The sequence below is a fragment of the Neopelma chrysocephalum genome, unplaced genomic scaffold (assembly GCF_003984885.1).
Source record: "Neopelma chrysocephalum unplaced genomic scaffold, ASM398488v2 Primary Assembly neopelma1_80b, whole genome shotgun sequence".
In the NCBI taxonomy this organism is placed as follows: domain Eukaryota; kingdom Metazoa; phylum Chordata; class Aves; order Passeriformes; family Pipridae; genus Neopelma; species Neopelma chrysocephalum.
Genome location: NW_020897742.1, coordinates 6430434 through 6445347, shown reverse-complemented (window position 1 = coordinate 6445347; position 14914 = coordinate 6430434). Strand labels below are relative to the sequence as shown.

The following is a 14914-nucleotide window of genomic DNA, read 5'->3' as shown; positions in this document are numbered from 1 at the left end:
TTAGGCACCAATTCCGATCCCATGGCCACGTGTTTTTTGACATCGTGTTTGTCATAGCTGATCTCTTCTTCCCCCAGCACTGTGTGAGGATGTGGGTGTGTTTTGTCATCTTTGCAGGAGTAGGAATGAGAAATAATGGCTTCCTATGGTCAGATAACTGTTATCTTTTACCCTGCTTTGCAAGAGGGTGTTGAGAGACAGGTAGAACTTGAGTATACCAGTTTGGGCAATAATCTGATGGTAGCACCAGGACTGAGTGTTGGGGATCTACTGTGGGTTTATCACCTCATGGAACTGGCAATGTGACATACCTGACGTAACCCACAGTCACATGTGAGGTCTGGGCAGAGGTGGATGAATTAACACTATTCCAGTACAAACTTTCTTCCTTCCTTCTCCCTCTCTATCATAGTTGCTTGCACCTTGCAGAAAATATGACACTGTCCCCACATCTACTTGGTTTGGAAGGCCAGGAACAGTGCAGGCATGAAGTTGGGGATCTGTATATTCCACCATGGCCTGGCCCTGATGAAAAGAGAAGAAGTAATACCTGCTTTAAAAGGATGCATGTCTGCAGCTTGAGATGAGTGGAGGCTGGTATAACTGCTGCAGGCTTGATGTGAAATGTGTAGGAAGGTATTTTACACTTGGTGATCCAAGCATGGTGTGACTTCTATAAATCAGGATCTATCAAGTGAACTGAGAGAATGTGCAATTTTTTTATTGTCTTAAACATTTAACCTATATTTTTATCTCACACTTTATACAATTGTTCTAGATGTGGATATCTTTTGTCATCATATCCCCATCTGACTTAAAAGAAAAGCAAGTATTTGCATCTTGGGTATGGTTGTTGGATTTCATTAGATGCTAGGACTCAAAAGTAAGCAGATCTCAGAGTTGGCACTCACTGACAAACCTAGAGCTCGGGTACTGTGGAGCTGACCTCCACAAACACAGTTCTGGGATAATTGGTGTTCCTGCCTCTGCAGCTGAGAAAAAAATAAAAAAAAATAAAAGTGACTCTCTTTCTTTCCCCCTCCATCCCTCTCTTTCTCTCCTTTCTCTCTCCCCCCTTTCCCTTAATCTCTTGTCTGACAGGGAGCAGAGAGGAAGATCAGGGATGAAGAGCGAAAGCAAAGCAAAAGAAAAGGCAAGTGCACTGACCCCAGCTCTCAGTTGAATGCCTGTAAGTAGAAATTATTCCATCAGTGTTTTAAATACCAGTTTTGATTTTGTCTACAAATATGTTGTGCAGTAGAACTCTAAAGTCAATTTTTCCCATATGGAATAGTGCTTATTTTAAGCAGTTGCGGATGGAGTCGTCATGTTCTGCAACACACTGGGTCACTTAGGCCTTTGTTCTGCATAGTTCTTTCTGTCCTAGACAGGGTCCTGCTATGTATTCAATCAGGTATGGGTTGTAGCAATTGAAGTGAGAGGGTGCAGGTGGGATTCTTGTGCACTGCTGGAGCCTCTGCAGATCCAGGTGGCAGCGAGAACTGTATCTGTTCCAAGTGTTTCCAGCTTGATCCTAAACTTAGGCTTTAACTAACATTAAAAATATTTTACAACTCCTCAGCAAAGCAGCGGCAGCCTTGGGGCTGAGCCTTCAGCCTCCCAGCCCTCTCACTCTTCTAGAGAAAAGTGGTCCTTAGTAAATAATTTCAAAGTTTCTGCAGTGTGAAGGATGTGGAGACCTCAGCACTGTAGTATATAAGGGCTGATGATTTTCTTTCTGCTGAGCATCTTCCTTTAGCTGCTGCAGATGACAGATCCTGTATTTGGATGACTAGTTATTCACTAGCAGAGCTGCTTAGAGGAAAATATCTCCCTGTTCTTTGTTTGCACGGGCCAGGTGCATGCTCTCACTTGCTCTGTGCCGTGTGCTATTAACAGCCCAACTGGTTCAACAAGCAGGCGCCTCACAGCTTGTCGGGCAGGATTTTCCTGACGCAGCAGGTACAGGTTGCTGGAGCAGCTTCAGAAGAAGATAATGCTGTAAGGGAACCTATTTGCTCGAGGGCAGTTGTGGAAAGGGCTGGGGTTTTGTTTTTTCCCCGAAGTACATGGTGAGAGGTAGGTTTAGCACACTTAGCATTTCACAAATGAAGTAGCCCCAGAGGCTCCCAAAAGATTACTGCACACAGCCCTTTGCATAATCACTGGAAAGGGAGGACAATTTCAATACTCCTTTCCAGGATCTTATGATTTTACAAAAGCTATTTTCCATTATTAATTTTCTAGGCTTGGACTTAGCCTGACGTGACCCTTATTTTCCTTGAAAGTACAATCCTTTGCTTTTTAGTTCTTGTGTTGGAAGTTTTTGATTCCTTTAAGCCATAAGCTGTTATACCCACCTGCAGGATCACAAATGCCATGTGTGCATGAACTCATCAATAGCATAGAAATAGTTGGTGGCTTTTGGTCAAAGTTACTTTTGCAGGGATTGCTCAAGTTTCTTTAGGAAACTCAGTTTTGCAAGGAGAAAAATGTGTATTTTCTACTGAGGACACGAGAAATGAAGTGGGTTTTTTTGCAAGACACTTTTTTTGTTTGCAGTTGGTTTGACCCCAAATTTATATGTTTCCACTGGGTAAAATGAAGTCATCAGCTGTGGTAGTTTGACATAAACACGTCCGAAGTGCAGTTCAAGGCACCTCCTGTCTTCACTTTCTCCCAAGTGGGTCTTTGTGGTTGAAGTCTGCCCTCTTGGTGGCTTGTGTCACGTCAGCTGATGCATTGTGAGAGCCAAAGTGCTCCGTGGGAGACAGTGCTGGTCCTTGGAGGAGGTGGACTAGGATCTGACAGCTTGAGGTGACCAGAATGAACAATGAGATGAACCAAAATGTGAAACTTGAAAGTGTGGAATCAAAACGTAACTCTCAATGTAGCAACTTGGAAACCACACAATTTGTACTGCGTCTGTAGGAGGTAGTGCTCCTGTGGTGCTGTCTCCCTGGGAGGTTCCCAACTGGGACCACATGAGTTGCAAGTTGTCCCCTTGTCTTCTTTCTGCCTTCCTGGTATGGGAACACCAGCAAGCTTTTGAGGGAATAGATGGGGCATGGACTAGTTTTTGCCCTCTGTTTGCATGGTTTGCTTGGTACATGGAAGACCTAGGTTCCTCTGTTGGGGTGAGTGGCCAGGTTATTCTCCATCCTGCTTAATATCTGAACAAAGTCAAGCAGCTCAATTGGAGAGATAGAGAAAACTTTTACTACTCTGTGAAGCAAGCTGTTTCTTTAGGGCCCAGTCCCTCAGTTGAGAGGTAGACAATCCAAGTTCAAACTCCCTCACTACAGAAGGTTTTTGCTTTGACCCTGACTACAGAGCACCCTTGTTCAATAGCACACGTGCCTTTTAAATGATGGAGGAAAGCCACAGCCCCATCAGGGCCTTCACTATCCTTTCTTCTGATCTTCATCTCTGCAGTTTCTGATGTTAAAGTGCCCATGCTTCCCTCACACAAACGTACGGACATCACCATCTTCAAGCCCTTCATGGATCTGGACACTCAGCCTGTCCTTTTCATTCCTGACGTTCACTTTGCAAACCTCCAGCGTGGAGCTCATGTAAGTAAAGTTCATGGGTGTGGGGATGAAGAGGCTCTGGGATGCTGTGTGTGCACATGAAATGTCAGACTGTCTGCATCAATGCTGTAATCAAATACAGGCTGAGTCTCATGTGAGCAAGGGTTGTTGCTCCAAGCTGCATTGGCGAGAGTTAATGGGGGATGTTTTCCTATCCAATTGGTTTCCTACGAAGTCCAGTTTCCGTGAATCTGAAAGGATTTTTACATAGGATCTCCACTGATTGAACTGCAGGCTGGTTTTCCCTTGTAATGCCCATTGGGATCCTGGTGCGCTGTTGTACAGCGTGGGCTGCTCCACCCACCTGCTGCAGGGTGAGAATCCATCCTGTGGAACTGGCACACGTGTCAGCTCTGTGATCCACTGCCAGAGCACCCTGCCTCAGTGTTCCTGGAAAGTTCCAGCTTACAGGAAACCGGAAGGGAAAAAAATAGTGTGCAACCAGGTTTCAAAATCTTGGACTTTCCTGAGCCAGGAGTTCTGGTGTGCTCTAACATAATCTAAACTATACTTTTTTAAGAGCATTGTCTAGACTCCTAGCAGGGATGGAGAATAAACTTCTGCATGTTTTTCTACAAAGGCCCTAGTGCTGAGGTCTGTCAGACTCTACATCAGTCCAGGTAGAAAGCTGGTTAGCTATTCTTTGTTCCTGTCTCTCTCATTTGAGATCCTTTAATCCTTTTTATGAAAAAGGGTAAAGAAGATGCTTTTACTGGCTTTTGGAATATTGATTTAAAGTGTCATTTGATACAGGGTTGAAAGATTATAAGAAGAAATGAATTCTAGTTCTGGATAAAATTTTCACAAAATTTCTCCTTTGTTTTGAAAGGTCCTTCCTGTTGCTTCAGAAGAACTAGAGGGTGAAAGGTAAGAGCTGCCCTTCTTCAAGCTACTGATGTCTTGCTCTCAGACAGAGGAGTAAGTCCCTGTACAACTGCTAACTTTTTGCCCTGTCAATGACAGCTCCAACCTGAAGAGAGGAGCTTATATTGGTGAAGAGGACTTCATTGCTACTCCAAATAAGATGGCCAGAATAGAAGAGCCAAAAAGAGGTATTTTCTTCTTTCAGTGACTGAATGGTTGGAGTATTTGTCTATCATGATAGAGAGATGCATCTGAGGTTAAAGAGTGTTTTAATTTATGTTGGTGTATACTTCAGCCTGATTTCTCTGGCTTTGAGTAGTGACAGAGTTTGTGTGTCAGGATATAGTTCAGCTCTGCAAATCTTTTAGTGTCAGAATGTTTGGGGTATTCTGCCAACTCAGACACTAATTGGCTCTGAACCTGTAAGGAAAGAAAGTCAAGAGAAGGTGAGCAGCTTACCAGTCTCCCTAGTGGATTGGGGAAGAGAATTTATCATGTAACCCACTACAAAATCTGGAAATCTGCTCTAGGACTTAAAGCAATACTCAAGAACTGGTTCTAGGTATAAGATTGTTGCATCTTTGGTGGTGCCAGAAAATGGGCTAAGAGAATATTCTGCTAATTTTAGCTGTGTTTCAATCGTTGCAATTTCACGTGGGACTGGATGTTGCTGTGGTGTTGTGGAAGGAGATAAGAGGTCCCTTTGGGGTGGTGGACATGGTGTATTTGCCTGATGACAGTCGTGTGGAAGGACCAAAACAAAGCTTGAAATATTAAACCTGTATTGCAGCAAAGGTTTAGTCTAGCAAGTCTGACCATAATGGGGCTGCACTTCTGTAGTCTGAATACATTAGTAAGGAAGGATGGATTTTATAAAAGGAAATTAGACTTCTTGTTTTTTCAAGTTTCTGTATACCATAAGACAAGACCCATGGGATTCTTTCTCCTTTGACTGGGTGTCATCTGACCTGTGCTGTAACTGAGAGCATGTGTGCTGTCTTCCTTTTTTTAGATCTACAGTCCTTCTTTTTTAAGAAGGAAATGCCTTTAGCAGAGGAAATGCATCCGGGTGCTGTGCTGTCCTGAGTTGACCTTGTTCAATTAGAAATGCCAGTAGTTGTTCCGTGTTGCAGGTGTGTCAAAACTGTGGCTGATAAACCCCTGCAAAGAATCCAGGCTCCAATACCTATTCATTAGAAGATGGATTAAAGACAGCAAAGCTGTTAAAGGCCAAGCTTTCTTGCTTTCCTGGCTTATTCCTCAACCTTAATGCAGTTTTTAATGAGGCTGATGTTACATATAATGACTCTGTGCTAGCTTGAGAACGCTAGGGATGCTCACCTAATTGGGCTTCTTACTCCTTCATTGCCCTCCTAGCAGGAGACCAAGCCTGTATTGTCTTTCAGCTGTGGTGGTATGAGCATTACTGAAACGCAGCAAGGGATTGGAAGAGAGATGAGACAGCTAGGAGGAGCAGAGGACTGTACAAATAAATTATTTAAAATTTAAAAGGTGTCCAGGATGGGCTTCACCTGGTGTGGTAGCATCTGTCAGATCATTTGATTGTGCAAAGTCTTATGGCAAATAACCTGTGAGATATAGAGGAACCCAAGAGTCTCAAAGGTTTGTGTTTTGTCTTCCTCCTTTCTGTGTTTCAAGTATGACCTTTTTTCAAATAATAGAGAAAATACCAAATAGAGAAAATATTAAAGTATTTTGACAATAAAGATGCTTGAGCATACAATAGCTTTATGTGCAAAAAAAGTATGTTTTGAGTTAACCTAGCTGTGTATGTCTGTGATGCAGTCTGCAATGTGTATTGAACATATGTATGTCCATCTCTTCATAAGATCCTCAGAGTGTGTCACTGTGTGCTTAGCCACTATGGGATACAGATCTTTTTGAGGACCAATTATGCAGTTAATTCCTCTCTCCAAATTGCTTTTCAGTGTTGCTGTATGTGCGAAAAGAGTCAGAGGAAGTCTTTGATGCACTCATGTTAAAGACACCATCTCTGAAAGGCCTAATGGAAGCGGTGAGTGATGAGGTTGTTTTATAGTCCTTGCCTCCCACTTGAGAAAGAGCAAGTGTAGCCCTGGCTACCCAGTGCTGACACACTGGACAGTCACAGAAGTCAGACTCTCAATCACAGCTTGTGTCCACATATTTCTGCTCTTCTGGATAAGAAACATAAGGCTGATTTCCTTTCAATAACATGGAAATTAATTTAAATAATGCTTTAATTCATTATTAAGAGACTTCAGGAAGCTTCTCTTTTAAGCACCTTGTCCCACATCTGTGGGGTCTGAGTGTAAGAAACCTTCCTGAAAAACTAGGTGTGTCAAACTTGATGACTGGATGTTCCTCTTGTCAGAGAGGGTATTTTAGTCAGAAGATGGAGTGATTCCCAGAATGTGTTCAGTGGTTTGGGTTTGTTTCAGTCTTTCAAAGCCTTATTTGGGAGCCTCCCCTCTCGTTTCATAAGCAGTTATGCAGAGCTCCTAGTCCCAGCTTCTGTGTGTGCTTGAAGACTTTTATATATCTCTGCACATGTGTGAAATTGCTCTCTGATACCTGACTTCCAAAACAACCTTCCACTACCCCTGCTGCTGCAGTGCAAGGGAAATCCAGAGTTTAAGTCCAAGGAATGGTGTAATGTTTGGCAGGAGCTCAAAACTGACGTTTCTGTCTGTCTCTTTCTGTGACTAATGCCTTGTTGATGCTCAGAGCACAGGAGCTTGGGGCTGTACAGACAGGTCTTGCCATTAACTCTGGGACCCAGAGATGGTTCTGTAACCAGAATCTTTATCTCTTCCTGGTTTTGAGGCTTTGCCAGCACAGAGAGCTGGAGGTGGGGGGCTAACGGAAAGAGGGATTGAAGGCTGTGAAATCCTCCCTTTCTCCGTGATTCTGAAATGAAACTGCACCTTTGTTGTTAGTCTTGGATTTCTTAAAGCAAGGAACCAAGAGCTCACAGCTGTAGCTTGGGGGAAACTGTGTGCTTTTTCTACATGCTGAAACAGCGTATTGGTTTGGTACTTGCTGTTGGTGTGATAGAGCAATTTGCCAAAGTAAACTAGGTTTAGGTTACTGACTTTCTGACTTTCTGGAGTGCAGTGAGGTGCTGTGGTCAGTGGCTGTGGTTTCACATTGACATCACCTTGCTGGGTAAGGGGAATGTTTCTGATCACCTTGTGCCCTTAGCAGCAGAGAGCTTCACTCCATTGCTATTTTCTTCTTGCATCACCCACTGTCATGACTAGTTTTCACTTGATCCCTCTGGCACTGAATTTAAAAATGTGTTTCAGTGTGCTAAGAGAACAGCCAAGAGAGAATGAGAGTCAGGGTATGGAATGGGTTTTTAATGCGTTGGTTTTTGGGCGTAGAGGCAGGAGGTTGCTGTATGAGAAGTCAGTGGCCAGGTTTCAAAGATAATTAAATTTTTTTCACAGAAGTTGGCAAACAGCAGAGGGGAATTTCTCATCTGTAGGCTTATGTTATAGGTCAGGATTTAGTGTTGCCTTTATGGAGCAGAGCAGTTGTCTTCATTTGCAGGCTTTTTTTTTTTTTGTTCCTTTCTGTAAAATAGGAAGGGGAGGATGGTGCCAGCAGTCTCCTTGCCTTACCAATGATCGCTGTCTTTCATTCTAGATATCTGACAAGTACGATGTTCCTTTTGATAAAATAGGAAAAATCTTCAAAAAGTGTAAAAAAGGGTGAGTATGTACCTGTGCAAAAACTGCCTAAGAATATGAACACCTTTTTTCAAACCTGTAGGCAGGTCTGCTTTATAATTCCTCATACACTGCACATATATGAAAGCCATATGCAGTTATGTGTGTGTGTGTGTACACAACATACACACATTTCAACATCATTCATAGAGCTGAAGACTGGAAGACTATAGGAAGGGTCCTATAGAAATATGTAGTTTAACTTCCTGGGTAAATACAAGTCATGGAACCTCTCTGAGCTAATTGTTACTTGAACTGAAGTTGATCATGTCAGAGGAAGAAGAGTTCAGTTTGTTTAAAGACTCACAGTGATGAAGAACCTCCTTAAAGCCATGTTAAATTGTTCCGGTGGTTGACTGTGCTCACTATATCTGCATTTGGCTACAATTACTACACCTGGTTGTCTTTTTGTGGGCTAAATTGAAGAGAACTTTATTGTGAAGTGTATGTTTCTCACAGAGGCCACACTTCACCATGTTTTTATTTTGTAGCATAAATAATTGAGTTCACTTCTGCTTTTCCTTTTCAATTTCTCAGTAATTTTTGGGGGTTTTCTCTAAAGTCACCAAAGACTTTCTGGCCAGAAAATTACATCTTTCGAGGGTTGTGCTTTTATAGCAGAATTACCCCACCAGAATAGCTGCAAAAGTTTGGAATTTATGGTGCCTAAATCACTGCTAAGCACAGCTTTGTATGTGTGTGTGCCCACAAACACGCAGATATCAACCTTTCTGGCAAATAGAAGAAGTGGCCAAGTATTGGTGGTTTCTTCCCTGCAAACTCTGTAGGGTTTTGTACTGATGGTTTATAAACTGTCAAGCAAACCCATTAAGAGCCCCAAGTGTCTGCAGCTTCAGAAGGATTTCTGCCAAGATCTCTCTCCCTTTCTGGTTCAGGAGCCAGATTTAATCCTTCCATTCAGACCCTAAAAGTGTGGTTGCAAGCCTTGATGGCAGGTTTGGGTAAGGACAGCCAGATCTGCTGTAGGAACCGATGAGTCAGAGAGAGGTGAGCAGGGATCCAGTGTTACCCCTGCATAGTCCAGGCTTTCTGAGGTTTGAGGGTGCCTTTGCTATCTTTCGCATTTAAAACTGTAATATATCTGATATGTTTTATTTTTCCAGAATTCTGGTCAACATGGATGATAACATTGTGAAACACTATTCTAATGAAGATACCTTCCAGTTGCAGATTGAAGAAGTTGGAGGATCTTATAAGCTCACTCTGACTGAGATCTAAGATCACAGATCCTCTGTGGATTCTAAACAAAGGTCTCAAGTGAACATTTTCTCATAATTCAGTACATTGGGCAAAACACTAATGACCTTCTCCAGAAAAAAGCCATGTGTTGACTTGTTCTGGGGAGCAGAGCAGTGGTTTTGCTTAGTACATTTGTGTTTCTGGTTTTGCTCATGACCTTATTTGCACTTGAAATGAGCGAGCAAAGATCTGCAATTAAATGGGGAGCATGTATATATTTATACTAGTGTATAAAACACTAGTAAATAGAGGAGGATAACACTCCTGCAAGGTGGCCTTTTAGACTGGTGATATCTTATTTATCTATTCAGTAACCATGTTTGAGCCCATTATCAGCTAATACCATTTTACTAGACTGTTTTCTGCTAGGTAGAGCTGCACAACTACTAATTGATACTAGTAGGAGTTGCATGCAGGTTGGACAAAAGTCTTTATAATGTTTACTTGTGACCAGGGCAGACTGTTGAAATCATTTGTGTCATTTGGGGGAAACATAAAACTGCCTTGCTTATGAAGAACTCGCCTTAGTAACTGTGTGAACTCTCATCAGATGAAGCTATATTGTATATAAGTGCAATATATTTTTGAAGGTTTGTAAATGTGTACATACAAGTGATATATAATATATATATAAAATATGGTGTTCTGTATATACCGTGAATATATGCAACGAAGCCCATCTAAAAGGATGCCATATACAGAGAAAACATATTTAACATAGATATTTAAAAATGGACAAACCCTTAACATGCACCAAAGGTGAGCACACGTTTGTACGGTCATAGGAGGCACAAGGGACCTGCTTGTTCAACATGGATCTTCCTGTGTGGGAGGAAAACGGTACTGGCTCTCTCCTAAACCCTCCTGCACAGCCAGGATGGCAGTCCTGGCTTCTCTTAAGAACTGCCACTTTGAAACAGCTGGGTACTGCTGCCCTGGGAGGTAATTTGGGCCAAGTTTGAGAGTTGAATCTGAGGAGGAGCTGAACAGATGCAGTTCCCTTGAAGTCTCACTTCTAGGGGTCAGGAAGGTGGATTTTTTTCCTGTGGCAGTGTACTTAAGGCTCAGCTGGATGCTGCCCACACCAGCAGCTCAAGCTGGATGAACCCATGGGCTGGTGCCAGCTTGCGGAGTCCTAGGATGTCAACAACTGGAAATGCACAGGCAAGGTTTTTGAGAGAGGAAGGTGGCATCATGGCTCAGCGGACCAAGTGTTAGCAGGGAGTAGGGCCTGCAAGCAGGTTACACATTCTTGGTGTCTGTGCATCACATGGACCCACTGAAGAGCTGGAGAGACCACACAGGCAGCAGGCATCTTGAGCCTAGAACCAGCTGGGAGTGCCAAACACCTCCAAAATTTACTGCTCTGCACTATTTACTTGTTGTGTGCATGTGCTTATGAAGGAAAGGCACCCTCTGGTTAGTAGCAAGTGAGGGAGGAGCATTTAAACAGCAGCACTTGGCTCTAAGACAAAAACCTGCATTACATGGTGAGCAGATGAATGTGAGTGCCATGTCCAGTGTTAGAGATTTTATTAGGGATCTGGATAATGAAAAAAGGTTTATAATGTTTTTGGATGGCACAAAGCTGCACATGCCTCACTTAGGACATGAAGGCCAACCTTTAAAGCCTGGAGAAATAGTCCAGAAAAGTAGGATATGAATCTGTTTAATAATTAAGAATTCTACTTGGTAGTTAATGAATCATAACTTAAATTGTTCAGCTCTTTCGTGGTTCTGTTTGGAAGAGGGAGGCAAATACCACATTGAGTTGATCAACAGGAACATGGCCTGCAGGAAATCTGAGATGCACCTTTTGCATTGCTGAGGCCTCTGCTGGAGAGTGGTGCCCTGCCAGCAGAGCCTGGTCCTAGTGGATGTCTCAGAGAGGCCAGACCATCCGGTCCTTCAGCCAGAGCTTGTGGCTTCTGAAGCGGAAGGGCTGGATGATTTGGCTAGTGAAGGGTCATGTTCAGTTGATGGGAGCAGTCTCCCAACCTGTGGAAGTGTTCTCCTCATCCATTGCAAGCACAAGTAGTGGGTGTGAATTGCAGAAATTCAGGTCAGGTGTCCAGGCAGTTTCCTCTAGTGAGAAGAGCAGGTTGCTCAGGAAGGTGGTGGTTTGGCATTGGAGGTCTTCAGAGCCAGGCTGGGCAAAGATATCTCTGGACTGTCAGGTATAATTGATTGTCCCTTGGTGCTGAAACCAGGTGACCACTTCAAGTCCCTCCCCATCTTATCTTTTCATGATTTATATGAAATACAGTATTTTGAGATTTGTATTAATCCTGAGCTGGTTCATGGACTACTCCATTCCCCCCTCCTTCCTTCTCCTCTGTTGATGGACCCAACAGAGGGCTGACAATACTCTGGGCACCACGTGCTCCCCTCTTTGCTCTGTGGCTGGAGTTGGGCAAACTCCACATGGATGCATCTATGGCAGTATGTGGACAGAACCCATGGGCTCAAAGCTGAAGGAGAGAAGCTGATGTGCAGCACAACATGCAGAGACTTGGCCAACACATGCCACCCCATACAGGAATCCACCGCCTGCAGAGCAGCCACGGGACTCACCAACCCGCCGCTTGGGCTTCCCTTCATCAGTCATGGGAATAATGTTACTATGGCAAGGGAATTTTTTTAAAAACCTGATATATAGAATACATATATATATTTACACATTTTTATTGAAAATGGAAGTTTTATTACAGAAACTTGGTCTAGGGTCAGGGAAATAGATTTAGAATCTCCATAGAGGTAAGATTGACATGAATGTTATTTCTTTTTACTGCTTAATGAAGTATGTGAACTAAATCTGACAATTGTTTTCCACTATAAGATACTCTGGGACACGGGTCTTATAACAGTAGCAGCAATGTCATGTATGTTTTATGAAACTGATTTTTTTGTTTTGCCTGCTGTTTTTTAATTGAAAATGTATTTTAAACCAAGCTATTAAATTTTTTATGTTCATTTCTAATGATGAGTCTTTTATATAACAAATGCATCTGCTCTTATCCCTTTGTTTTTCCTTTGACAGGGAATCTGTAAAACCTCAGTGATCATTTCCTTGTTTTTTTTCCAAAAAAAAATAATCCCAGTGCCAGCCTTGCTGCTGTTCCTGCATAAGAAATAGTCACTCCTATTCTCACTCCCTGCTTTATTTCAACACATTCCTTTCAATTCATTTTGCATGTGAGGAATCTGTGCAGTATTTTGTTTCCATAGGACCCTTTGGCAGGAGAGCAAAACATCCAGCTCAGGTGTGCAGCTGGGTCGGTGATGCCTGGTGGCCTCTGCTGGAGGGGCATTGCCACCTTCTGGGCCCTGTGCAGCAGTGGATGGGCTCTGCTATCTCTGTAGATGTGGAAGGTGAGGTGTGGGCTCATAGTGGTGCTGGCAGCTGTCCCTGGCTGCCAGTCCATGGTGCTTCGTGTAACTTCCAGCTCACAATTGCTACAGGGAGTATTGGATGTCCTTCCAGGAGGAGCTGGTTGTAATGGGCACTTCCTGGGAGGCGCGGGGACCACTGGTGAAGCTGCAGGTACTGACTTTCCCAAGCTGAAAACAAAGTTCATGCTAATATCTGCAGGATAACCCTAATGCCATGGTGTCTTGAGGGGTGTTCACCTCCTCTTTTTCACTGTCAGGAAATGTCTCAACAAGCTTTGGCTCCAGCTGGCTTCCCAGCCCCTGCAGCGGGTGCTGTCCTGGGGCAGATTCTGTGCTGGCACCTTCCCAGCTCTGGGTTTGCATCGACATGCCCAGGGCTGGGTGGGGAGCAGTGTGGGTGGCAGAAGATTTCTGGGGTAGAAAAAGGCAGGTAAAACTTTTATTTATTTCCTTATTTATTCCTAGTTCCTATGCAGGCTGTGCTGTAGTTCTGTGTCCCAGATGTAGGAATATGCTGCAGCGTGTAACCTGGCGAGTCATGGCATGCCTTGGGTGGTGCACAAGTGCTGGGGGATGCTCTGTGTCATCTCCACCTGAGTCTGTGTCACTGAAAGACTGAGCAGGGTGTTGCCCTCATAAAGTTGGCGTGTGGCATGGTGGCCTTCACACAGCAAACCTCAGCATGAGGCTGGATGGGCTGCAGGGCCAGCTGTGAAACGGCTGCAACTTCCTCTCCCATGGGCATGTGACATCATTTTCCTCAGCCTTTACGTGGTGTGCACGTGTATGTCTGTGCCAGCCCTCCCTCCTCCTGAGACACTGTCAGCCCTTTTCTATTCAAGTGAGTTTAAAGGACGTGAAGGTGAGCCCCCAGAGATGCAGCTTTGAACTCTCAAGGCAGGCAGGCTTCCATGGAGATCTGTGCCTCTTCCCTGTGGCGTGACTTGGGGCTGTACTATTGCAAACATTTAGTTAGGCTTTTAAGATCTGACTTTCCTTATAGGAAAGCTGAATTCGCATTAGTCTCCAGCTTCATGATGGGGCTTTGTCTATTAATTGCAAAACCTTTTTCTAAGAGCATGGAACTTAGATGCTCCTCTCTTTGGTTTGTTTGTACTTAAGATCATTTGACTTATAATTAAGTTATTAAATATTAGACAATATTTAGACAACACCTCAACTAGATGAATTGGTCCAATATATGAGTTCTTATACTTGTTTTGCTGTTTGTCCTTGGACTACCCTACCTTTTTCACTGGGTAGCATAGTTCACAATGCTGTAGAGGGGATATTTGGCCTTTTTTTTTTTTCTCCTTGGCTTTTCAGTAGCTGCTGTGGCTGGGGTGATTGCAGGGTTTTTGGCACATCTCAGTTTCTTGTTTGCTTAGGGCAGTGCTCCACTGCCCCACTGAGCTGTTTGCCTGCACACACAGGTCATGAGATGGCCAGTGTGCCTGCTGCCTCAAGCATTATTTATTTTGCCACGTCCAGCGTGGCCATCCCGCAGGCTGCAGGTGCACGTGCAAATACCAGCTGGTGACCAGTGTCAACAATGTTGAATTTGTGTGCCCCTGCTGCAGTGTTGGTCGTCTCAGGGAGCATCCTGAGCCTGGCACGAGGCAGAGGAAAGGTGTGTGGCTGAGCCTGGCAGCAGCTCTAATGAGTGGAAACACAGTGGAGAAATGTGTTTGGGGATTTGATACCTGGAGGTGGGGACAGCCCTGGTCTCAGGGATTGATGGCAGTGAGGAATGATGGAGCATGCTGGGTGGGTGGCTCCTGCTACCAGGCTGGTAAAGATAGTGTAAATTGGAATGAAATTTGGAGAGGGGGGAAGTGACATGGGGAAAGGCAGGTGATAAGAATCCTGTGGTTCCCAGCACCAGGGAAATCAAGTCCCATGGTTCCTCAGTGCCCCGTGGGTGAAGAGAGCTGGATGGAGCCCCAGCTGGGCAGCACTGCCCCTGCCAGCCTGTTGAATCTGCACCCCCAGCTTCTGAGCTTGGTGATTTGGGGCAAAGAGGGTGCAGTCCTGCTGCCACTGCCCAGGAGTTTGGATTCAGCCAACTTG

The 14914-nt window shown here is 44.1% G+C and overlaps 1 protein-coding gene across 1 annotated transcript in view; it reads left to right on the top strand.

The window, feature by feature from the left end:
- The window catches only part of GRHL1 (grainyhead like transcription factor 1), a 39143-nt gene extending 29174 nt beyond the window's left edge, over nucleotides 1–9969 (top strand). Inside the window, exons 10-16 of the mRNA XM_027690152.1 lie at nucleotides 1102–1189; nucleotides 3436–3575; nucleotides 4423–4460; nucleotides 4557–4645; nucleotides 6407–6492; nucleotides 8109–8173; nucleotides 9316–9969. Coding sequence (XP_027545953.1) covers nucleotides 1102–1189; nucleotides 3436–3575; nucleotides 4423–4460; nucleotides 4557–4645; nucleotides 6407–6492; nucleotides 8109–8173; nucleotides 9316–9430 — 621 coding nt within the window. The 3' untranslated portion in view covers nucleotides 9431–9969. The remainder of the gene's footprint in view (nucleotides 1–1101; nucleotides 1190–3435; nucleotides 3576–4422; nucleotides 4461–4556; nucleotides 4646–6406; nucleotides 6493–8108; nucleotides 8174–9315) is intronic.
- Nucleotides 9970–14914: the final 4945 nt, after the last annotated feature.